Here is a 26,266-nt window from a genome sequence, read left to right as displayed (position 1 = left end):
AGGTTTGGTGGCAGATGTTAGCTCAGGGCTAATCTTCTTCTTCTTCAAAGAAAATACAAATTCTGGGGCCAGCCGCAGTGGCCTAGTGGTTAAGTTCAGCGTGCTGTGCCTCAGTGGCCCAGGTTCAGCTCCAAAGCACAGAACTACAACACTCTGTTAGTGGTCATGCTGTGCTGGTGGCCCACATACTGAAAAATAGAGGAAGATAGGCACAGATGTTAGCTCAGGGTGAATCTTCCTCTGCAAAAAAAAAAAAAATAAAATTCTGCATCCTAGCTGCATCTAAGGGAGACATGATAGAAAAACATCTCCTGTTTACTTTGACACATTTCTCCTCTCATTTATACTTACTAGATATGGCTTACTGAAGCTAGAAAGATTGTTTTGCAGTGATATTAGAGAAAGTAGGTCCTCTGCTTAGAGGGATCTTTCTGGAAGAAAGGGGTGGTGAGGAATACCCAATGCAGCATTTCCATCAGCAGTGAAAGCCTGAAACACGCACAGCCCTGATTTTACTAGGAAATGTTATTGCTTTTAAGGGATTTAGTAATTATTTGTGATATCATCACAGAACCATATTTATACTTGTTCTCCACCTCCAGATATGCCTTCATCTTCTGTAGGTTGAATTTGGATATTGGGGTTTTTTTTCCTGTGATGAAAACTTTTAATATCTACTCTCTTAGCAACTATCAAATATACAATATATTATTGCTAAATATAGTTACCATGCTATATATTACATCCCCAGGGCTTAATTATTTTATAACTAGAAATTTGTACCTTTTGACCACCTTCACCCAATTCACCCACCCTCTACGCCTCACCTCTGGCAACTACCAATCTGTTCTCTGTATCCATAAATTCAGTTTTGTTTTTGTTTTTGTTTTTTTTAGATTCCAGATATAAGTGAGATCATACAGTACCTGTCTTTCTGTTTGAGTTATTTCATTTAGCATAATGCCCTCAAGGTCCATCCATGTTGTTGCAAATGGCAAAACTTCCTTCTTTTTTATGGCTGAATAATATTCCATTGTGTATAGATACCACATCTTCTTTATCTATTCATCCATTAGATTGCTTCCATGTCTTGGCTATTGTGAATAATGCTGCTGTGAACATGGAGGTGCAGATATCTTTACAAGATAGTAATTTCATTTCCTCTGGATAAATACCCAGAAGCAGGATTGCTGGATCATATGGTAGTTCTATTTCTAATTTTTTGAGGAACCTCCCTACTGTTTTCCATAGTGGCTGCACCAATTTACATTCTCACCACCAGTGCACAAGCATTCCCTTTTCTCCATATCCTCGCCAACACACGTATTTCTTGTCTTTTTGATGACAGCCATTCTAACAGATGTGAGAGGATTACTGGTTTCGTGTTTTTACATCCCCATGCACATGTGTTTACCTGATGTGTTAGACAGACTGCAAGCTCCTGGAGAGCAGGGACTAGGTCTAACAAGCTAGGTACTCAAAGACTGATAAAGACATTAATCAGGTCTAAATGCTAGCTAGGCAGGCCAAATCTTTTTAGCAAGATACCATAATGAACTCAGGTCACCCACTGATACCTAGAACAGCACAATCCAATAGAACTTTCTGTGGTTATGGAAATGTTCCACATCTGCCCTACCCAACACAGTAGCAAACAGCCACATGTGGCTACTGAGCACTTGATATGTGGCTAGCGCAACTGAGGAGCTGAACTTTTAATTGCATTTAATTTAATCCAATTCAATTTATTAGCTGCTTGTGGCTAATGGCTATCTTATTGGACAGCACAACTCTAGAGCTTTCTAATTTGCCAGATCTGTCCCACAGGGCTTGGAGCAGCTAAAGTGAGAAGCCCTTCAAAACCAGATTCATTAAATAAGATGAAACACCAGAAAGAGCAGATAACAGACAGAGTCTCCATCGGCTCATGTACAAGTGAGAGCGGTACCCTGGCATGCCTCCACAGGACTTGGATTTGGAATTCTTCATAAAGCAGTAGGTGTGCCTTCTGTACTCGGCTTAGGCAAATATTAAAATGAGCGTTTCTTCTATCTCCCTGGCCTGGCCCCTACCTGTCTTTCCAGCCTCCTTCTGATCTTCTCCCCTACAAAGCCTTTTCTACTGTCTGTTGAACCACTCTATTCATTCTCTCCCACAACATGTGAAGGCTTAGATGTTCTAGAAGATGTGCCTTTTATCTGGCCCACTGCCAGAGATTTAACAGGCCGCCTGACAAATTCAAGAATGTAAATCCTACTGCTCTCAGGCCTGTTCAGCATCACCTTCTCCATGAAGCTGAAGGTGACCCTTCTATAGCTCCTGTAAGACTTCTCATCTTTAAGAGTCCTATGACACTTCACTCATTCAGTACATTTCACTGAACGCCAACATGCCAGGTACAGTTCCAGGCTCTGAGATACATCAGTGAGCAAAACAAAAATCCTGCCCTCTAAGGCCTTTCATTTTAGTAGGGCAGATGGATAATAGACTGTGTTAATTACATACTATCAGAAGGTGACAAACATGCTATAGAGCAAACAAGGATTAGAGTGCCCAGGGCAGGGAGCGGGCAGAAGGGGTGCAATTTTAAACACCATGGTCAAAGAAGGATGAAGAAAATGACATTTAAGCAGACTTGAAGGAGATAAGGGTATCTGGGAAAGAGCATTACACACAGAACTAGCAAGTGCTAAGGCCCTGGGCGTTCAAGGAGGCAAGTGTAATTGGAGCAGAACGAGCAAAGGGGAGAGTAGTAAGAAATGAGATCAGAGACATAAGAAGGGGATCAGAGAACACACGACCTTGTAGGCTGCTATAAGAGGTCTGCTTTTACCAAGTGAGATGGGAAGCCACTGGAGGGTTTTGACCAGAAGACAAGATCTGACATTTTAACAGGATCACGCTGGCTGCTAGTGGGTAGAGCCTGTAGGGAGCAACGGGAGAAGCAGGACGACTAGCCAGGAAGCAAGTGCAACAATCCAGGTGAGAGTTGATCGTGACCTGGACCAAGATGGTGGCAGCGGAGGTAGTAAGAAGTACTTGGATTCGGAAAAAAATGTTGATGGTCGCATCTACTGATGGATATGGATATGAATATGAGAGAGACAAAGGTTTCTCTCTGGCTTGAGTAGCTGGAGGGATTATGTTCCCATCTACTGAGATGGGGGATATTTGTAAACCAGCTGCAGCATCTCCAATAATCTAAAAGACATTTCCACATGGCTCTCATACCAGTCTCTTGAGATCAACATGTCCAAACCTGCTCCTCCTTTTGTTGTATGAGTATTTGGTATAATATTCTTGCAACTCTCCTGTAACTTTAACATTTTTCAAAATAAAGGGCGGGGAGGCGACAACAAGCAGTGAGTCCCTTCTCTGCCCCCACACATATGCACTCAGTAAACAAGTACTATTGCTTCTAGTACAACAGACTTCTTGCTTTTGTCCCTGCCTTCCTGTTATCACTGTTAATGTCCTAAAGTCAGATCCTAATCTCCTTTCACTTCCTGCATCACACTAAACAAATCAGATTCTCTTCCTTAATATACAATGCTCAGCTGCTAGCCTCCTGTTAAAGAAAGCTAATATACCTCAATATCTGCCAAATAAAATCTGGACTCTTCGGCCTGCACTCATTTGCCACAATCTTACTCCACTCTACCTTTTCAGTCTCATCCTCTATCACATTTTCTCCATGCTCCAGTTAATTTGAACTGTTTCCTGACCATTATATCCCCAGGCATTTCCTTCTCCCTCCACCTCGGAACAACCTCCCTTCCAACTTCACCTATCGAAACCCTATTCACCCTTCAAGGTCCAGCTCAAAGGCAGCCTCCTCCCTGAAACCTAACCCTGCTCCAATCCCAAGCCAGAAGTGATCTCTTTCCTTTGAATCTCTAAAGGATACAGTTCCTGCCTCCCTCCTGGCACTTAATCACATTGTCTTCGGTCCTCTCCTTATAAATATTTTTAGTTTCGTGTGTGTATTCTCTTCGATTTATATTGAAAGCATCTCTAGAGTAAAAAATGTCTTCCATTTTTCTCCAACCCCAGTACTATGCAAAGAACTCTGCACACATTAGGTGCTTTAAAATGCTCCTGATTATTTCCCAGCAATCCATTAAAAGGAGGTTCTACTCCATTGAGAGAAGAATCTATAAATCACTGGGGGTCCCAAATAGACCATTTATAAAGAGTCTTTAGGACTGAGACTCAAATAGAATTTAGAGAGGTATATCTCCTCATGGGTCTGAGCCACTTATAAAAGAAATATCAAAAACTTGGATCCAAACTCTGGCAAATGGCAGGACCCCCTGCAATGCCTCAGCAGACAGGGGCCAGTCTGAGACACAGCTGGAGAAGCAGAAGAAGAGAGCAGCTGCCTTCTAAAGTAACAGGCAAATGAAATGTGTCCCTGTGGACGAAGGTTTAAAAAAAAAAGTTTCTTCATTGATCTGCTTCTAATTTAAAAGGAGGGGGAAATTTATGCAGTTCTTCAAGTAGTTTAACTACAAAGCTGTGTGATCCCAAGTGCATTTACTTCTAATAGCAGAAGAAATGAGCAATGCTTCCTGTACTGGGTCAAATAGTGCCCCCAAAATTCATATCCACCTGGAACCTCAGAATGTGACCTTATTTGGAAATAAGGTCTTTGCAGAGGTAATTAGTTAAGGTGAGGTCATAGTGGATTAGGGTGGGCCTTAAGTTCAATGACTGGTATCTTTATGAGGGAAAAGAAAGGAAGATTCAGACACAGAAACACACGGGGAAGAAGGCCACGTAATAATAGACGCAGAGACTGCAGTGATGCAGCTACAAGCCAAGGACCACCAAGGATTGCTGGGAGCCACCAGGAGCTAGGAAGAGTCAAGCAAGGATTCTTCCCCAGAGCCTTCAGAGGAAGCGTGGCCCTCTTGGACTGTGAGAGAATACAGCTGTTGTTTTGAGACATGCAGTCGTGGTGATTTGTCACAGCAGCCCTAGGAAACTAACAGACTTCCTATTTGATCTAACCAATCAACAAACACATATACTACCTACTATGTGCAAGATACTGGCAAAGAGATTAAAACAGTGCTTCAAAGCACAATTAGGAATGACAACCCCTACCTCGGTGACTTGGGGATGGCACCCTCAAGGAATGACGTTGAGCTGGGTCTTGAACTTTGATCAAGATCAACAAGGTAGAGTATTCCAGACAAAAATAATAGCATATGCTAAGGCTCAGAATCATAAAAGGGAATACTAAGTTTAAGGAGTAGTGAAAAAACTTCAGTCTGACTGAAATGTATGCTATGCGTGGGCAGGAAGCAGGAGATGTGGCAGAAAAATAGAGGAGAGCCAGATAATGAAGAGACATATAAGCCACACTCAGGAATTGGGCTTTATTCTACAGGTGGAGAATAATATCACCAAATCTGTTTCCCAGGAAGTTCATCTGGCAGTAGTAGGGAGGACAATGTAGAGTGTCAACAATGTGATGTGTCAACAATCCAAGAAAAATATGGGCATAACCTGAGGATGCGGCAGTGACAGGCAACAGAATCAGTCCTTTCTGAAGAAAAACTGACAGGATTTGGTGGCTGACCGAATAGAGAGAGGAGAATAGTAGAGGATAACTCCAGGTTTTCCAGCTTGGGAAAACCAGTTACTAAAATTAACCAAGGTGGTCATTAGAAGGTAGGGAGGTGGGGGATGGCAGAAAAGGATGAGTGCAGAAGTGCACCTATGGGGCCAGCCCCAGTGGCCTAGTGTTAAGTTTGGTACACTACATTTAGGCAGCCCGGGTTTGGTTCCTGGGCATGGACCTACACCACTCATCAGCAGCCATGCTGTGGCTGTGGCTCACATACAAAAAGAGGAAGATTGACAACAGACATTAGCTCAGGGCAAATCTTCCTCAGCAAAAAAAAGAAAAAAAAAGATGTATACCTATGAATACCTGGTATTCAGGAGTCAGCTGGAAGCAAGAGAAGCATATAGTAGTAACTAAAGGCATGGAAGGGGATAGGATCACCCACAGAAGTGAGAAGAGAAGAGGGCTGAGAACAGCCTTGGGGAAAATCATTGTTTAAGAAACAGATGGAGGAACAGGAGTGGGAAAGGCCCTGAGGAAGCAAGAGGCAGACCAGGAGAAAATGGTGCTTCCAAAACCAAAGAACAAGAGTTGCAACGAAGAGTGATCACATCAACAAAAAAACACTAAGGGGTCAAAAAAATTAGGGCTGAAAAAATGTGTCCAGTGGATTCCTTAGTTAAGCCACTGCCAACTTGGATATAATCAGTTTTGATGGACCAAAAATAGTGCCCTGCACTGAGAAGTGAATGCCAATTCCAAAGATAACAGCAACCGGTGAAGATTTTTTTCTAAAGAGGTATGACAGTGAAGGGAACAAAGGTGATTGTACCCAACTTCGCCCTGATGCTCCATCAGCCACCAGGTCCTGTAGGTTTACATGTAAATGTCTCTTGCATCTGTTAGTTTCCTTCCTCACAGCCCCAAGTCTGTTTCAGAAGCTTCATGGAGGATGGTGTCCTGCAGTGAATATTCAAGCATGGGATGCTGGGATGTGTGGTGTTTGGAGAGGCAGGGAATGGAGGAGACAGCAATGCATGTGAGAAAAAGGACACACAGGCACAACGGTGGGTAGTGCAGTGTCTTCAGCATTACCTTGTGCAGACACACTCATCTCACTGTGTTTGTCCTGGGGAACACTGAAGTTAAGACTTTAAAGTTGGGTTGAGGCCACACTGCAGAAGACCCTAAGTGCCAGGTATAGAGTATGGACTGAATGCAGTGGGCACTGTGAACTAACATGAATAAATGAGTGTTTTAGGAAAGTGAATACGGGCAGTTGGCCTCTTAGAAAGACTAGCAGCAGAAAGCCTTGGTAAGGATCTATCTCCTCTTATCTAAAACCTGATTCCTTTCTTACTTGAAATTCTTTGCAGGCCAAACTCATGACTTTCTAAAGCTTCCTGGGCCAATACCCAATCCACAAGGATCTCCTCTTGCGAACTTCTACATTGTTTATCGTCCTGAAGCCGCTCATAGTTAACTATTCTAACTCAACTCTAAGCTTGTGGATGTGTAAAGGTTAGGTTTTCCTTCAACTTAATCTCAGCACCTCATAATAATAACTCAATAAATACTTGTTGAGTTAAAAATTAGCCTGAAAACAGAATTATAAGGCTAACTGTGTAAAAGAAAATCTCCCCAAACATAAGCCACCTCAATATACATGATGTGGATTATCTAAACCTTTGTCCCCAATTAAATAATCCAAAGTTCATTTTTTTAATGGCCAGACATATACTAGATAATAGTGGGATGGCAGATTGAAATAAGAATGTTGATATTTATAGTTTAACCTCATTTTCCATCAGCAGGTGGCTGGCTTGTCCGTCATACTCCATAGGCGAGGCACCCTCTTGGAGTTTATACCTTGGGTGGTACCTTCGCTAATGATGAAAGACAGTTTAGGTAGAGTAAGGGGAGGAGCCCACTCTTCCTGTTATTTGGGGTATGGGACATACTTGGCCTGGTTCATTCATTTATTGATTCACACAACACTTACAGAGCTTCCCCACAGGCCAGCAAGCTGGCAGGTGCTGGAATGACAGATCCTCAAGACTATGTGCCCTGATAGTGCTGCTGCAGGTTTGCTCCACAGTCAGAGAGGAAACATTCGTTACAGGCTTTAATTACACGTAATAGAGCTTCAGATGATAAAAAATAATCAGTATTCTTACACCAGGACAATTCTAAGCATAAGGTTAATCGTGTCCATCTGTTCTGAGGCCGCGGTTGGAAGGACAAAGTTTAGACAAAGATAAGCCAGCTAGGGCAGCTCCTCACCCTTGCTATTTCGAAGCTCCTGCTCAGGGGATGGATACAGGGACTCCGGGGACATCTGCTCAAGCAGCTTCTCCATGGGATGGGTCCAATCCCTGCTGCCACTCCAAAGCCAAGATCTTCTCTAAAAATTCTTCAGAACACGCCCCAAGGGTCAGAGCAGTCACTTCAGGAAAGGATGGGAGAAGGGGACAGGTATAGGGCAACGGTAGGTAAAGTTTTCCCAAGAAAGGCTCCCAACCCAGGAGAAGGTATTGATGTGGATTAAGGCTGCCCCAGCTAGAGAAGCCCAAGGTGACCTGGCCTACATGCCAAACTATATGACCCAGTGGACTTTTTTTATGGTATGAATTAGGACCGCCCCAGGGAGAGAAGCCCAGGGCATCCTCACCTACATGCCGATCTATATGGCCAGATTCGTATCTAAAGTTATATGACCGCACAATAACCAGACCCCATCTGCACTGAAATCATTTAATGACTTTTTACATCATCTTTTCTTTTTTTCCAGTAAAAATAAGTCACGTACCCATGCCTTATAAAATTAGCCCTAACCCTCAACTCAGGGCAGCAGCAGGAGCTCTGACTGCCCGTGGGTCCTGTCCCCACGCACCAGCTCTGCCTGCCCATGGGTCCTGTCCCCATGCCAGCGGGGGCAGCAGCAGGAGCTCTGACTGCCCGTGGGTCCTGTCCCCACGCACCAGCCCTGCCTGCCCATGGGTCCTGTCCCCATGCCAGCGGGGGCAGCAGCAGCAGCTCTGCCTGCCCATGGGCTCTGTCCCCATGCCAGCGGGGGCAGCAGAAGCGGCGGCAGCAGAAGCTCTGACTGCCCATGGGTCCTGTCCCCATGCTATTCCACACTATTCTCTAAATAAAAGAGCACTACTGCCAGATCTTGAGAGTCTAAGAAATCTTTCTTTCGACTCCTCGGCTCACCGATCCCGCATCAGTATGAGCTTCATTCTCCAAGCAGGCGGGGCCCTGGGGGCGGGCAGCACCTGGGGGCGGCCTTTGGCCCGGGTCCCCGACCCGCACACCAAGCAGGTTCCTGCAGCCCCACCCCAACCCCACAGGAGTCCCGTCGGCCACAGTCGTCCGCTGCAGTCTGGGCTTCCCACAGCGACAACGCAACCCCTGCACCCTCCTCCCGCGCCCGGGGTCGCCGCGCCCGGACACTCACTTGTTCAGCCCGCTCCGCCCGCTCCGCCAAGGTCAACGACCCGGGCCTCCAGGAGGATGGCTGGAACCTCGGGTTCTCGGCGTGCACTTCCGGGTCCCATCTAGGCAGCTCGGAGGTCTAATTTTGATCGCAGGTTCTCTAGGGTCCAGAGCAGCGTGCGGATAGGGGGCTTCCTTCGGAGTTTGTCCTTCCCCAAGGAGGGATTGAGGGAGGATGGAACAGAATTCTCTATCTGTCCTTCACCGCCTAAGTGGACCTGGGAGCTAGTTTGTTTCCTTCCTCATCCCACTGCCCCCCGGACTCCTCTGCTCGACTCCTGCCTTTATTACCCATCCCCACCTCCCTTCTTCACGATAGCAGGCCAGGCTGACCCCTACTGGGGCAGAACTCCTTATCTATGCCCTGATTCCAGCCAGTCCCCCTCTCCCTGTGTCGCTTCAACTCAGCCCCTCCCAGGTTTGCCTGGAGTATATAAACAAGCAGGTGGAACATATTGGTACCAATTGACTGAAAGGAAGAAAAGCCTTACAGATAGGGTCAAGATCCAAACACCCTACTGCGCCTGGAGTACAGGTTTGCCAGGGGCATATTTGATTTAAGCAGGAAAAAAGTTAAAGAAATGATTTGTTCATGATAAGGGGAGTTTCCTGCTAAACTCAGAAATAACAGCTACCAATTATGGAGCACCTAAAATGACATTATCTCATTAATCCTCACAACAATCTCACGAAGTTGCTACTTTGTTACGATTTTACATGCCAGCCACTGCAGTTAGTAAGCAACTGGAGGTGGCATTTGAACCCTGGTCCATTCAAACCAGAGCCTGGCATCTAATCTCACCCAGAAAGGATAATGGAGGAAGACTGGGTGGAGATTTGCAATATAAGCAACTGTGGAAAAGAAAGAAAGGCAGACAGATGCTTGTATTTATGCCCAAGCTGTAAACTTATAAACATGAATGAAATACAAATATAAGAGTCTAGCCATTTCTAAGAGTGGAGAGAGTGGACAGGACGTGTCAGCAAAATAAAAAATTGCAATACGTATTTTCTTGTTGATTTGTACAGGGCACCATCTGTTTGAAATCATTCTTACAGTCTTGGATGAAACATTGGTTCCCCTCATGCACTTGTGTTTTGCAGGGAGTGTAAGATGTGATGCCATATGATACAAATGTTAGAAGAAAAACAAGAGAGATGTCAGATGTCAGAGATGACTCCTGCAATGGAGTGCCTTTCAGGAATTATAGTCTTGGATGTCATTGCTTTGACTACTCTAATCTGTTTTAGTCTTCTTTACTCAATTGGTGGTTTAATCCATTTGATTAGGTTAACTGTATCCACTGGCTAGGGCTGAATATCGTAGTGCCTGGCACTTGTATTACTGAACGAAAGAAAGAACAGATGAGGTTACATTTTTAGATGTGGGAATTCCATGGTGCCTTGCTGAAACCCCAGGGGCCTCTGTCCAACTTCATTCTTAAACTCCTCAGTTATTCACATACTATTTCCCAGAGTGAGGCATTTCTCCACAGAGCTCATTGATTGACAACCTTGAAAATACCATACCCTCTCATCTGTAGGCCTCCTAACATGCTCTCTCTTTTGCCTGAAATACTGTCCCTGCTACTTTTCCAGTGTTCCCCATCTCTCCAGTGTACCTCTATCCACTCTTTGGCTCAAGCCAAAAACCTAGCAATCAAACTTCATTTTCCCATTACCCGCTTTGCTCCACTGCTATAACATAGCTAAAGGTGACAGTAAATCTTAGTAAGGGCACATGTCCATCAGCAAGTTCTAGTTGGCAGAAAAAATCAAGTGCTCATTTGGGCATTGAAAAATGGAAATGTCAATCTAGTGGCGGGAGTCGGGGTATCTTGTCAGGAGACAGAAATTTGGGAGCTTTGACCTGTGGCCTGCCATTGTCAAAACTGTCTAAGCGTGCTTCAAGGCAGAGAGTCTCTGACTAGCTCTCAAAAGATATTGGGTTTTTTCCTATTATCCCAGAGAGCTCTAGGATCAGTTGCAAACTGATAATAGTAAATCACAGGGACTGTAACAGGGAAGAGCTCCAGGAAAACGTCTCTGGGTTCTGGGATGTGTCTAATACCAACATCATGATGATGGAAAGCTTTGGAGTCAAACAGACCTGAGTTTGAGCTACTGACTTGCTGCGTGACTCTAACAGGTTCTTTAACCTCCTCTGTAAAATGGAGCTGGTTCCCTTGCAGAGGTGTTGTGAGGGTTAAGTTTGAACATGTACACACATGTGTAGGTAGGTGGACAGAAAAAAGATGGATAAAATTAGGTGTCCTGCAACTATCAGATTTCTTCTCTTCCCTCACCCAATCTTCAAGACTAAAAAAACCAAGAACACAAACTCCTATTATATTGGATCAAATACCAGCAAGCTAAAGTTACTTACCTTCAAAGACTTTTGGTCTCCCATTTTTAAAAATGAGTTTTATTTCATTTATTAAGAAAACACATTCTGCCTAGTTCTACAGAAACCTTAAAGTATTTCCTCTTATTTCATGTGCCAACAGCATCCCAACTGAATAACCCTTTAAATCTTAAACATTCAGACTTTGTTCCAGAGGTCTGTAGAAGAGTAAGCTTTATATCAGTATGAAACAGAGTGATCCACTTTTGTTGTGAAGCAGGTTTCTGGAAGGAACTGAGTTGCAGCCAGGAAGGCGATTCCAAGATTCCAAAATGCTTCTGACTGAGGCCTTCAGATTTTATTTGAAACAGATTCTCAGAGTATCAAACACACCTTTATTCAAGTGGAAGTACAAAAGCACATTCCTAAACCAAATGCATATATTTGATTTTTACATTTTCTGTTATTTAGGGATTAATCTGTTTCATAATCACTGAAGGTGACTATTGGTCTCCATACGTAAGGGTATACACGTTCATAGACAGGAAAAATAAACATGCACTTTTCATTTGCTTTTACATTTAAATCAATTCATTTAGTTCCCTACATTGCCCTGATGAGATCCTATGCTTGCTGACAGCTAAGAGGTAAAATATAGTGGCAGAACTATGCTAGAGGTTAGCCATAAGAGGCTTATAGAGTGAGCAATAAATTTTTATATATTTGTTTAAGATCCCTAGTAAATATTATAACATCTGAACTATGAAGGCCTCAATTGCTGGAATGACAACTAGAATTTTAAATAACAATTGTCTTATTCACAAAATGTTATGAAGTTTAGGATGGAAAAATATAGTAAAATGCTTTGACATCATCTACAGAATCATGAACTCTTGCTGGGTGTTGTGACAGTGACCCTGATCTCTGAAGCCAACATTTGTGATCACTTTTATCAATCAAAAAAACCCATGTTCTTTTACATGGCCTGTAGACTCTAGTAAAACACATAGAAAAAAATAGGCGATGATGAATAAGCAATTGTACACAAAGCCCCCAAACCTCACATACTGTCTTGGATTGATGAGGGGACACTGGGGGTGGAAATCCAAACAGGTAAAGAAGTAATTGTAGTGGTTAAAACTTTACCAGAAACTGACCTGTCACTCTCTTGAAACATTCTCTGTAGAAATTTTACACAACAGCAATACCTTTGTTGGAAGGCTGCAATCCCTTATGAAGCTCTTTGATTTTTCACTGTATGTTCTTATGTTTTGCCCTATCAAAAGCATACCTGAGCATTTTGCTGGCTTTCAATGGAAGTAAAGGCATACCTCATTTTATTGCGCTTCACAGATACTGTGTTTTTTTACAGGACCCTCCAGCAGCAAAAAGATTATGACTCGCTGAAGATTCAGACGGTTAGCATTTTTTAGCAATAAATTATTTTTTAATTATGGCATATACATTGTTTTTTCAGACAAAATGCTATTATGGCACACTTAATAGACTACTGTGTAGTGTAAACATAACTTTTAATATGCACTGGGAAACCAAAAAATTCATGACTCCCTTCATTGCAATATTTGCTTTATTGCAGTGGTCTGGAACCAAACCTGCAATATGTCTGAGGTATGCCTGTATATAAAATTCTAAATTTAGATGTGCAGAATAGGCGCTGAATGAATGTAGCTAGGCCACCAGGAGTCTTCTTGACTCCCTGATGTCTTTCTCATCTCTTTTAGAGGGCTGTGGATGCAGACAAAGCAGCTAAGAACTTGGGCATCACAAGAAATGTTTAGCTGCCTGCCACAAACTCAGGGGAGACAGAATCCCTCATATTCATGAATGGACAGGATGTGGAAATCCAATTCTTTTAAAGGAAGATGCTTCACTTTAGGAAAGAAGACACCAGAACAGCAACCTCAAGTAAGGGTGGCATACCTGCTGGTGAAAAGCTTAAAACTAGGAAACCATCATTTGAAGGTGCTTAAAGGAATGTAGAAATCAACAGGAACTCAAGTGTTGTGGCTAGAAAGGAATAGGAAGTAACGTCCTGAGAAATGAGCAGGCTTAAGAGTCTGTTTTGGAGAGAACTTAGGCTGAAAATAGCAAGAAAAACCTAAATCAGCTACTTTCCAGAAGTTGCTATGTTTTAACATTGGTGTATTAATGATATCTTAGGGAAGCTGTGAACAATAAGAACAAATTTCAGGAAAAATAAAAATGTTTATAGGCCATATTAAAAAGAGCTTAGATGAGTTTCATAAATAAAGTACACATACCTACTTACACCTATTGTGTTAAATAAAAGAATGCCATGAGAAACAAAACTGCGTTCACCACATCACTCCTCAGACTAGATTCTTCTGCAATGACAAAGATTGAGACTATATATTAACGATTTCATACACAAATAATCAACAATTTTCTCTCCAATATTTTGATGTTGAGTAAAGCCTGAAATATGGCAGTAAATTTTTCCATTTGCATTACATAAGGTTCTTGTTTGGTGTGGATATTCTGATGATGAGAAAGACGTGAACTCCAACTGAAAGACTGATCATATTTACTATACTCAAATGACTTCTGTCGGGTATGGATTCTTTGATGTTGAATGATGGTTGGAATATGACTGAATCTTCCCACACACATACACATTCATTACATTCATAGGCTTTCTGCATGGAATGAATTTGATGCTGAACAAGGTAGTTTCTTTGACTGAAGGCTTTTTCACGTTCATTACAGTGATGGAATTTTATTCCAGTACGAATTCTGCAATGGTGACTAAGGTACGAAAATAGCATGAAGCATTTACCGCATTCGATATATTTGCAGGTTTTCTCATTGGTATGGGTTTGCAGGTGCTGATTAAGAGTTTAACACCAACTAATAGCTTTCCTACATTTGTCACATTCAGAAGGTTTCTCGCTGGTGTGAATTCTCTGATGTTGAATAAAGGTTGAGCTATGACTGAAAGACGTACCACATTCAGAACATGCATAATTTCTCCCTGCTGTGAACTCTTAGATGTTGAATGAGGCCTGAACTTGACTAAATGTCTTCCCATGTTCATTACATTCATAAGGATTCTCTTTGGTATGAATTCTTTGATGTTGAACAAGGTGTGCTCTCTGACTGAGGTTCTTTTCCCATGCGTCACAATCAAAGGCTTTTTCTGTGGCGAGGACTTCTTGTTGCAGGACAAGATCTGAGGTATGACTGAAACTTTCCTCGTAATCATCACACTCATAGGATTTCTCTTTCCTATGAATTTTGTGATGCTGAATAAGGCATGAGGTTTGACCGAAAGCTTTTCCACATTCATTACATTCATGTGGCTTCTCTCCTGTGTGAATTCTTTGATGTTGAATAAGATGGGAATTCAATCTGAAGTCTTTTCCACATTCATTACACGTATAGGGCTTTTCTCTGAGACGAACTCCTTGATGTTTAACAAAGGTCAGTCCACATTCATTGTATTCATAGGGTTTCTCTTCACAGTGGACCTTCTGATGTTCGACTAGGTATGAGGTATTATAGAAATCACTACCACATATAGTACACTTACAGGGCATCTCTCTGTGAATTCTCTGATGTTGAGTAAGATGTACACTACGACTGAAGACTCTTTCACAATTGCTACATTTGTAAGATTTTGCTCTAGTGTGAATCCTCCTATGCTGAATTATGTCTGAGCTCTGACTACAGGATTTATCAGATGCTTCACAGGATTTATCAGATGCTTCACATTTATAGGGTTTTTCTCTAGTGTGTATTCTTTTATGTCGACTAAGACTGGAGCTCTGACTGAAAGATTTTTCACATTCTTTACATTTGTAGGGTTTCTCTCTAGTATGAATTCTCTGATGTCGAGAAAGGGCTGAGCTCTGATGGAAGATTTTCTCACATGCATCACATTTATAGGATTTCTCAGTGGTAGGACTGCTCTCACATTTACTAAAGTGGGAGAGATCCATTAAGCTTTCCTTATATTCACTACTCTGAAAATCCTGTGTTAGATTTATTTGTTCATGTTTACCAGAAGCTGAATTCTGGGTGAGGTTCATGTCATACTTATCAATGTCATCAATATTCTGTATTCTAAGAACTCTCTGATCTGTATCAAGGGTTGAGTCCAGACTGAAGCTTTTTTCAGGTTCATCACATTCATTGTTCTTCTCACTGGTGAAGGTTTTCTTGCTGATTGTTATTTGCCTAAACTCTCTCTCCAGGAAAAGAAACTTCCTTAGGATTTCCTGAAGCCTTTCTAATCTGTCCTCAGGTTTATACACTTCTCTAGTCTCAGGAACTTGGGCAATATCCTTTTTGAGTCTTCCTACTCTCACTTTGTATGAAGGTACTTCTTCCAAAATTTTCTGCTTAGGAATCAACAGCTTGTTCTCTTCTCTGGTCTCTCCATCTGATTCAATACATAAATAGAAAATGCACATGTAATCTGTACCTATGCTTAGAAAAATAAAACTCAGAGAGAAGAAAACTAAATAATCTAGTATCTCCCAGGGTAACAGAAGTTTATTTACTCCGAAACACAGGCACAAAATCTCAACAGCAGATGTAACGGCATAAATAGGAGCAGTGAGGTAGGATCCAAGTGATTCACAGTGTGGTAGAAACAGAGGGCACGTTCAGCAGAGTAAGAAGATAACCAATTAAGGTGTTTCAAAGGAGATAATAGGCAAACAGTTCAAAAGAATTATGGACAAGCTACATGAACAGGGACCTAGTACAATTTGTGGGTAATAAGGGACCAAATAAATGCAAAGAGTTCATCAAAACTGAAGGGAGGAGCCAGCCCCATGGCCGAGTGGTTAAAGTTCCACGCACTCCACTTACAAGGCCTGGGTTCGCAGGTGCGGTTCCCAGGTGCGGACCTACTCCACTCACCAGCCATGCTGTGGTGGCATCCCACACACAAAGTGGAGGAAGATCAGCCCAGATGTTAACTCAGGGCTAATCCTCCTCAAGCAAAAAAAACGAGGAGGATCGGCACTGGATGTTACCTAAAGGTGAATCTTTCTCACAAAAACAACAAAAAACTGAAGGGAAAAGGAAAGAGCTCTCCATTCTGGGATACAGATAGAGCGCCTCATTCTGACTGCCAAAGCAGCTACAACTTGGCTGGAGAACTGGACTGTTCTTCCCTAAAATTTCCATCTGAATTGATTCTGCCTTACTCACCTGAGCAGCCATCTCTTAAGACTTCTCTATTCTTAGTTTCCAGATCAAAGACCTGTAGATCTTGTTCCAGCTGGGAGATCCCATCAGGCTTGAAAATCGGAAATCCTGCTCACAGAGAAGGAAATGGGATGTGGCAATTTATCCCGAGATACCACACTAGTCACTTTTTCTCTTAACTAATAGTTAATGGAGAGAGAATGTAATTCCTTAGAAGACATCAGGAAGGACTGGAGAGTGAGAAGGGCAAAGACTCTCTACAAGGAGCTCATACTTGTGCTCTAGAAAGAGGTGTATTAAGGTGCAAGCTGACGATTTTGGGGAGCAGAACTATTCATTTAAACACTACTCACACAAGGGAATTCGTGCATGAGTGTGTACCTGTCTTCATGGAAATTATCATTATTACTTTTCATCTGTTGCCTATAGATCAATCCTTATATTATACCTGGTCTACAACTATTAGACCTGGTCAAAATGGAGGTCATCAAAATATAACCGCTGGACTGGAGAAAGGTGAATAGTCAAAGCACCTGTTGTAAGGTGAGCTAAACTGCAGCAAAACAATCAGTGAAAACTGAAAAAATTTTCCAAGGACCAATCTCAAGAAACAATTTGTTTCAGCGCACATGAGGAAACAAAGAATAACATGACACATTCTTACCCATTAGGAGTTTACACTCTTGTTTATTCAACAAACAGTTATGGGGTGTCTCATATATGCAAAGTATGTTGGGAACAAAGAGCCCAAGCAGATAAGATCCACCCCCTCAAGGACCTTACATTCTAACTGCAGAGACAGATATAAACAACTAACTATAACATGACATAGTGAGGAAAGTGCATCTTCACACAAAATGGTCTTTCCCTGGCTTGCATAATGGACTGGTAGAATCTAATCTCTTTCAAAACAAAAGCAAGAGACAGTCTGCTTCTGAGGGGGCAGAAACACAGCATCAAAGGGGCAGTTTTACATGTTCAGAAAGTTCCTAGTAGCACACATACAAGGTCTAGCTCAAGCCCCTCATCTCCAGAAGCTTCTCCTTCTACTTACTAAATGTCTACAAAATTTATTGTTTGTTCCTCTTATCCTGACATGTCACAATATAATGAAGTTTATAGATTTTTTTTTAATTGGTTTCAGGTATTATCATCCCAACTTGATGTATAAACTCTTTGCTAGTATGGACTGTGTATCTAGCATCATGCACTTCTTTTGATTCATTTACTTAAGAACTACGCATTGAGTGCCAATTTTGTGCCCAAGGGTCAACATATAACAGATAACCAATGTTTTTAAAAGGGCATTGGGCCTGGAGAATATGATAAACCAACAGCTCCCCTCTTGGGATTCCATCTGAGAGCCTATGAGCAGGGAGATCAGAACAGACATAAGAAAGGCATTTACTGTGTTTCCGAATTCCTGCTGGGCAATAACAGAGTCAATTCTCCTTTTGGACACTTAGTTAAGATTCTCCATCTCAAATGAAATAGTTCTGCAAGTTTAAAAAAAAAAATTAATGTGGTACGAGGCAGCAACTACTCTGCTCAGAATTCTGTTAACATAATTTGCAACTTTCAACCTTGAAATATTTATTAAGGTGTTTCTAAGTATTTGATAACTGAGACAAATTTTGGTTATTTACTCTATATCTACACTTAAATCATGTATGCACAACAGAAAAGATCGCCTTCATGTGGGATGAAGGGTTTGATTTTAGACTTGTGTTTAAGGTAATGTAGGAAGGTATAAGAGAAAATGCTGGGGCTGGCCCAGCGGCGCAGCAAAGTTCGCATGTTCCGCTTCAGCGGCCCAGGGTTCACTGGTTCAGATCCCGAGTGTGGACCTACACACCCCTGGTCAAGCCATGCTGTGGCAGGCATCCCACATATAAAGTAGAAGAGGATGGGCACGGATGTTAGCTCAGGACCAGTCTTCCTCAGCAAAAAGAGGAGGATCAGTGGTGGATGTTAGCTCAGGGCTAATCTTCCTCAAAAAAAAAAAAAGAGAAAGAAAATGCCTAGCAGGCAGTTAGAGATACAAGACAGCAGTTTAGAAAAGAGAATAAAGTTCGAGATAGAGACTTAAAATCATTTGTAGCATCAGTATCAAACTATTAAGCTAAGGTTTACTAAACGTTTGGTAGGTGCAAAGTACCATGCCAAGCGCTTTACAAGCTTTCATTCACTTAATACTCAGCATAACTTTATGAGGTAGGAACTATTATTCTACCCATTTTACAAATGGGAAAACTAAGATTCAGAGAGTTTAAGTAACTTGCCCAAAGTCATAATAACTGGTGAAACTAGGGCTCAAACCCAGACACTCATTTCAGAACCTGGCTTACCTGGCTTTTAAATAATCTATTAGTAAAAAATGATTGTGAATAAAATCCATCCCTCCCTCCAAAATATGTACAGAAAGAAAACAGAAAACAATGGAGTAAAAGGTAAAAATAATAAAAAGAACGGAGAAATAGTGATTAGAACATGGAGAGCCAGGATCCAACAGATTTGGAATCATGGATGTTTTAATTCGAAGGGATCTAAAGATCACTTTGTGTCAAAGAAACGGAAATCTCTCTATAATAAAGATCCAAATCCCTAGGCAACAGTCTGAGCAATATTCAATTTGAGGAAATTCCACTATAAAGAAATAATTTGAACATTCTCCTGAAATTTGTTTCTATTTAAAAATCTGGTCTAAAAGAGAACAGTTCAGGGATTACTGGGGGGAGGTGGCTGGGGGGTGAGCAGAGGGGATGAAAGGGAGCACTTATATGGTGACAGACAAGTAATAATGTACAACTGAAATTTCACAATGTTGTAAACGATGATAAACTCAATTTAAAAAGAGGGGAAAAAAGGGAGATAGGATAAATGGACCCAAACAATTGCATTCTTTATACATTTCAAATAAAGTGGTACAATATTAACTCCAAAAAAGAAAAAAAAAATCTGATCTATACCTCCTATCACTTGCTGCCTTTCCAAAGAAACATTTAAGTAACTATTATGAGCCAGGTAGTTATATACATAATCTAATTTAATCCTTGGCACTACCCAGAAAGGTCAACATTATTTTTCTTGTTTTATAGATGAAGAAAATGAGTGTCACTTTAAATAATTTGCTCAATGTATCACCACCAGTAAGTGGAACCCAAGTCTGACTCCACAGTTTATATTCTTTCCAATCTATCACACAAAGCATTAAGGCAGGTTTTCTTGCCTTTGGCCTAAATGCCTTTTTCCTAAATTTAAGCCAAAACTCCATGCTTTCAAAATATGCATGTGCTTTAAATTTTTCCTATCTAAAATTACATATTAAAACCTTTTGATTTTTTAATTTAAACCTTGACAGTTTTCTAATTATATTTTATTTTTTAACTTCATCTAGTCTTTAAAAATAACATTTAAAATTTACGTCATCATTTGGTTTCTGGCCTGTACCAAAGTTGTACTAAGATTTTAGCCATCTGGAAGCATCATGCCTTTCTTCCTGGTCCTTAATGAATACACAAACAAAATCTCTCCTTAGCAATATCATTCTTCTGTAGATACCTATTATGGTGGAATGCATCCCTAGACAATTTTACTGCTTCTTGAATGCATACTTTTTCTGCTCCTAAACTGTATAAGCTTATGCCTGTCTGTCCGATTTATCATGGCTATTTTTAATTGTCATCAGAGTACAGAGCCATAAAAATGTAAAAAACACCACAGATGGTTAGACTAATTGTCCTAAGGCACAAAGCAGTGAAAAAGAGCATGTGCTTCAGAGTCAGATCTGAGTCCCAAGCCTAACTCCAACGCTGAGTGGATCACTTAACTTCTCTGAGCCTCAGTTTCCTCAGGTATAAAATAGAATAATACCTGCTCACAGGGTAATGGTAAGGATTACATGAGATATCTATAGCACCTAGTAACATACTGGCTGCTCAATAAACAGTAAATAGCTATGGCAGTAAAAGACATTCTAGATAAAGTCATTTTTGTCTTCAGGACATCAACTCCAAAGAGCAAGAGCTATGTGCCAAATATTCCTGATTTATCAACTCACTTATCACCAATTAGAATTTTGATAAACATGTTTCTAATGCTGTCACCTAACAGGGCACCTGCCACACTGTTCCATGTGAAATGCAATCCGGCCTCTTTCCTGGTCTTAATCTCCAGCACTAAGTCACAGATAACTTCCCTTTGGGTATACCGTCAAGCCAGTAATTCATTCATTGTGAAAAGAATATGCTTCTTTTAGATTTGGTCATGAAAATTATGACTTTTTATCTACTTTTTTTACTCAGCTGTTCATTCTCTGTGTATTTACTACCATATAATGGAAGCCCTTAACCAAAGGACCAAAGTTCTGCGGTCTGTGGCAAATACAACTCAGAGCTACTGCCACGGGAAAACAATGTGACTGTAAAGTGGGGCTGCTAAGTCAGGGATTGAACTATAAAGTCCTTATTTTACAATACCAAACGTTAAGTTAATTAAGTGTATAAACTTAAATCTCAGGTGGAGTTTGCTGAACACACAAATGTGAAAATGACTTCCTAAGGACTATAAAAATAATTACTAAGAAGATGCTGCTGACTTGATTCCAAAAGCAAGTTGAGTAGGAGGGTCCCTTGTACATACTTGTGCCCTGTACGTGTGAGTGTGCATGTGTGCCCTGTGTGTGTACCGAGATGACAGAGGAAATGGGATAAAATTCAGTCTAATAGCATGCTGCGCAATTAGGCTGATTGAACTGCTAAGAAGTTTCTTTACTCCAAAAAGTACACAGGTTAACTGTTGGAAATTATGTAATTATTAGATAAAATTAACAGTAGTTTACAATTACATATCACTTTACAGTTTACAAAGTTGTTAAATACACATTCAATTTGATACCCTGAAATAAAGAAATTAAACTCTTTTGCCCTCCCATTTCCCCTCCATCAAGGACAAAGCTAAGGAACACTCTATCAGGAAAGGTCATATAAATGCATCAATCTGTATAGCACCACAAGGAATAAAGGGGACGAAGGTAGGATCTTGGAGGGGGCCACAGGGACTTAAAAGAAGGAGAAGACTAGAATGTTAAATATGAGGAAAGCCCAAGGGTCATGGGAGAGTTAGGCAACACAAGGGGCAGGTCGTGTTCACTACAGAAAAGGAGGGACACAGAGCATGTTTCACATTCTAAAACAACCTGAAAAGATCATAACTGAAGAGCTGGAGTTGAACTTCGTGGTTTCTTAGAACACAGGTAGGTGACCACCAACCATGGCTTCTGAATGAACTCAGAAATCAGGGTTCAAAGTGCATCTGGTTGCAATGGAGGGCTTCCCTCCCCCTTTAGAAATGTAACAAAGGTCATTTGAGGAGCTGCAATTTTACATAGTGGTGGCATCCTGAGTATCTATTCCATCAATCAAGTGTAATATCTCACAATCGTGGAAAAGGAGTCTCCGAGCGGGGACGAGCAATATCGATGGGAAGCCGATACTTGGGCCATCTCTTGAAGATTCCTGCTGAAAGGACTGCAAGTGTTTCTCCAGAGAAAGCACTTGCTTGGGTATGACTCAGGGCCGGGCAGGAATTCACACTATGAATCCGGGAGGTGGGAAGGCGGAGAAGTATGCCTACAAAGATCAAAGAACCAGGAATGGAAAACACACTAAAAACCTTCCCAGTGGGTAGGCTGCCTCCCCACAGATAAGAAGATCTCTTTAATCCTGAGTGTAATCAAGGAGACAAAGCAACACCCTGGATGCCACCAGCATAGGCAAAGCAAAAAAAAAGAGAGAAAAGAAAAAAGTATGATTAAATCCATACATATGTAAAAAGAAAAGAGCAGAGGCAGAGACAGGCAAAAAAAGAAAGAGGAAAAGGAGCAATGCTCACATCAAGGGGGCTGCCAACAACCTGCACCAGTGCTTCTCTACAGCACTACAGGTTGCCTAATTGCACAGCCTACTGTCCCATCCAAATAACAAAGGAGAGACCGGGGTTCAAGTCTGACTTCTGCTGCTCAGGGTGAGGTTACTTAGGATTACCATCTGGGTGACTCACTGACATGTACTGACACGTACTCTGCAGTGAGCCATGCCTTTAAGTGAAATCTCTCAAATTCTGCCTGCTTGAAGATGAATTTAGGGATCTCAAGAGGTGAGGGATTATTCAACAAGGATTTCAGCCTACCTTAAAAAAAGGCATTTCTTCTTCTGAAGAAAACGGGAAACTCTCAGATAAGGGGGTACTGAACTACCAGAAAGGAAAGCATCTGGTTGTGGGTTGGGAGGTCCCAGAGCCTCTCTCATAAAAAAGGGAAAGGGAGGGAAAGGGAGAATTTACGCAAAGCACAAGCAAGTTTCTCTTTTCTAACAGGGCACAGATGCCCCACTAAAGTAGGAAATATTAACTGAGGATAAGGAGTAGAATGTATCATCTTGAAACCCCCAAAGGAAACCCACTCCCAGAGGAGACAACCTTAAAGATGCAGGATTTGGAGGTTCTAAGACCTGCAATCTGAGCCACGCACTACTTTCTCAGAGACCTTACACCTACCCAGAAACAAGGAAGTAAAGAAATCCTAACAGGTAAACGGAACAACAAGAAAGACAGTCCTTACCCAGTGAGACCACGTTCCCATAATTCTCTAACATCACTTCTCTGTAGAGATCCCTCTGAACAGGGTCCAGGCATCCCCATTCCTCTCGAGTAAGGTGGACAGCCACATCCTCGAATGTCACAAACTCCTGAAATAACACAGCCTGGCTGCTCTGGGGAATGAGGCCACTATGACATCATGGCCAGAGAATGAAGGAGATGATACAGAGCGGGTTTCCAGTGTGTATTTATGCTGGGAGGAGGGAGAACAGATGAGGATCTAGGGAGTAAGTTCCATAAGTCTTTACATCTAATAAGCACCCATCACAGCACCAGGAATAAAAAAGGAACAGTGTTTGCCGGTGGTGTTGGACAGATGGGAAGGTGGTTCATGTAAAGTCCAGGATTCTGAAGAGGATCAGTTCCCAAACTGGGAACTTTTTTGAAAATATTCCAGGCAAGGTTTATGGATGGGATGAGGGAAGAGCCATACTCAATCAGCAGGAATAGTCCCTGAAAAGCAGAGGTTCCTCAGCTCACCTGGTACCTGGCTGTCAGGAGCGCAGCTGCCTGGTCTCCTGGGCTTCCCTCGTGGGGAAGATCAGGCACCTGGGAAACAGGTGAAGCTGAGGGAGGAGAAAGGAGCCAAGAGTGAGAGCAGCCCTTCCCCAGGGCTCCCGTACAGAAGAGGAAGTCAGTGGGACCCTTCTGCACATCTAGTAAAACCAACGAACGTTTTTCAGGTATGTGTTTACTCTGCTCCTTCACAGCACTTGCACACCCTCCTTACAGGTTTAGACTCGTGATACAGGATTTTATTATGCAATCTCACTCGTGATACAGGATTTTATTACGCAATCTCATAATCTCACATTTCACTTCATCCTCATGACGTGACATTCCTCTAACAGAAGGGTAAGTGCTATACCTGTTTTGCAGATGAGCAAAGCAAAGCATAAAGACTTGCAGTGACTTGTCTGGGGCTGGGGCTATTGAGCAAACTTCTGACCCTCCCCAAGCACTGTTCTGTAAACTTCATGAAGCCTTTCTCTTGAGAATGGACACTGTCTCTGCAACCAGTGTGTAGGCCTCCACGAATAAGAATGGTCATCAGTTTCCTCAAAATCCTTTCCACACTCCCACAATGCCCCACGGCACTCTACACACTGTAGCACTCAGTCAGTGTTGCCGACACACAAGTTATTTCAGGCACTGCAGTTGGCCGCAAGTAATCTGAGACAAAATGGAGGAAGTACAAGACAGATCAACCTATCTACACAACATGTGAAAATGATACTGTATAGTTATGATGTGACACGTACACATTCATACAGGCGTTGTGCTCAACCAACGAATTAAAGAGTTGTTTTCTTGACCGAAATTAGATTACTCACGAAACACTGCAATTGCAACAGAATGGCAGGTGGCAAAGCATGCAAGGTCATCATGGAGGAAAGAGACTAAGTGAAGGGAACTGGGAGGGTGAGGGGAGCAGGGGAGGCCCTAAGTCTAAGAGGAAGTGAAAACGAGGGGAAGATCGTAAGATGCAGCAAAAGCAGCACATCTTAAAATTATTCTGGATGGGGTAAGTGGGGTGAAGTGAAGGATGTATGAACGAAAAAGAGCCAAAGCAGAGTGACTACCACGCTGAACACGTAAGAAAGACGGGCTGTCCTTAACAGAGGGGCCCAGACCAAGCCTGAACTGAGTCACATCTGCCCCTCCCTTCGGGACCTCCCTCTGGGGGCCGTCTTCTTACCGAAGTTCCTGGCCCCTCTCAGACCAGGCCCAGGAGCCCCTCTCTGTTCCCCAGGCTCCCGGATGTAAGTGCTCTCTCTGCCTTACCCCCAGCGAGTCCCTGTTCCATGTCGGTGTCCTGCACGAACTGAGGCTCTGGGGACAGACCCTCCGACGGCATCTCCAAACACTGAAACTGGACCCCTGGCGATGCCGCTGCTTCCTGGGCCGAAAGCTCCTCCATGCCTGTCCTGGAGGACAGTGACCATCACTGCGGGGTGAGACGAGGGGAAATACTGCGCTGAGTTCCAGCACCCCGCCACCCGATGCCCTCAGGACTCAACAAAGCGTCTTCCACACGGTGGACGCTCAAGAAAGAGAGCTGACCACGATGGACCACGCAAATCAAACAACAGAAGGAAACGCGGATACTATCCGGTCTCAAATATTGAAGAACCAAGTCGCATGGTCCGAGTATGCAGATTTGTTTGAACTCTGCTAATTCAGAATTTGTGGTATTTAAAACAAAAACAAAAAAACCCTCCCAAGACTACAATTTAATGGTTTAAGGATTTCTGTGGAAAGTTTAAAATATTTGAAATTTATAAACTTCTTTCCAGGCTCAAATTCGCACCCAGAGAAACATACGAGCTCTGGGCACGCTCCGTCAGCCCCCTCTGAAGCACGGAAGGGGCCCGACTGACACAACCCCACCTGGGGGCCGAGACCCTCCGCCGCCACAGACCAGGGGGCAGGCCGTTTCCCACACTCCCGACACGAACCCGGGCAAGAGCCGCGACTCCAACAGGTTGGACCGGCGTCCTTCAAAGCCAAGGACGCGACAGGGTTCCGTCCCCTTCCGCCACCCTCACACAGGGCCCCGCGCCCGCTCCTCGGAGGCCTCGCCCGGCGCGGCCCTCCTCCCACTTCCCTGTGAGGTGACCACACGGCCCCACAAGAGTGAGGCGGGCCGCACAGACACAGCTCACCCCAGGGCCCGGTCACCGCGTCCTCACGGCGGGGCGAACCCGAGCTGAGGAGAAACAGGCCCTCGCACCCCGGCCCCGCGCGCTCCTGGGGACGGAAGCCGCCGTCGCCAGGGGCCGGGCGCCTCCTCCCGTTCCCTCGGAGGCGAAACAAGCGTCTGTCCGCACCTCGACCCCAGAAGGGCTTCCGGGGACTCACCCGAGCGGAGGGGCGGGCCAGGCGGCCGTCCCGCCGCGGACACCCTCCGTCTCCGGGCAGCCCCAGCCTTCCGAGGGCCGCTCTAGACCGCTTGGAGGCCGATGATTCTCGGTGGCACTTCCGGAGGCGGA

The 26,266-nt window shown here is 43.0% G+C and overlaps 1 protein-coding gene and 1 long non-coding RNA gene across 5 annotated transcripts; both read right to left on the bottom strand.

The window, feature by feature from the left end:
• Positions 1 to 15: 15 nt before the first annotated feature.
• On the bottom strand, positions 16 to 11,039 carry LOC124242240 (uncharacterized). Its single transcript, XR_006889405.1, has 3 exons — positions 9,036 to 11,039; positions 7,859 to 8,021; positions 16 to 188 (listed from the first exon to the last, which is right to left on the bottom strand). It is a non-coding gene; the product is annotated as an uncharacterized LOC124242240 (long non-coding RNA).
• Positions 11,040 to 11,753: 714 nt separating this feature from the next.
• On the bottom strand, positions 11,754 to 26,249 carry ZNF655 (zinc finger protein 655). Of its 4 annotated transcripts, XM_046667010.1 has the most exons (5): positions 25,940 to 26,118; positions 25,059 to 25,221; positions 23,754 to 23,839; positions 23,236 to 23,362; positions 21,407 to 22,246 (listed from the first exon to the last, which is right to left on the bottom strand). In XM_046667010.1, the coding sequence occupies exons 2-5, from the start codon at positions 25,192 to 25,194 to the stop codon at positions 22,050 to 22,052; spliced, it is 546 nt and encodes a 181-aa protein (XP_046522966.1). In that variant the 5' UTR covers positions 25,195 to 25,221; positions 25,940 to 26,118; the 3' UTR covers positions 21,407 to 22,049. The 4 variants fall into 4 exon arrangements, with proteins under 4 accessions (XP_046522964.1, XP_046522963.1, XP_046522962.1 ...); XM_046667008.1 differs by lacking the exons at positions 21,407 to 22,246; positions 23,236 to 23,362; positions 23,754 to 23,839; positions 25,940 to 26,118 and adding exons at positions 11,754 to 15,840; positions 16,620 to 16,724; positions 26,136 to 26,249; XM_046667007.1 differs by lacking the exons at positions 21,407 to 22,246; positions 23,236 to 23,362; positions 23,754 to 23,839 and adding exons at positions 11,754 to 15,840; positions 16,620 to 16,724 and having other exon boundaries at positions 25,733 to 26,121.
• Between the last annotated feature and the right edge of the window lie 17 nt (positions 26,250 to 26,266).

The sequence above is a fragment of the Equus quagga genome, chromosome 7 (assembly GCF_021613505.1).
Source record: "Equus quagga isolate Etosha38 chromosome 7, UCLA_HA_Equagga_1.0, whole genome shotgun sequence".
Classification (NCBI taxonomy): domain Eukaryota; kingdom Metazoa; phylum Chordata; class Mammalia; order Perissodactyla; family Equidae; genus Equus; species Equus quagga.
The sequence above is the reverse complement of the archived record's forward strand: the minus strand, read 5'-3'. Positions and strand labels throughout refer to the sequence as shown.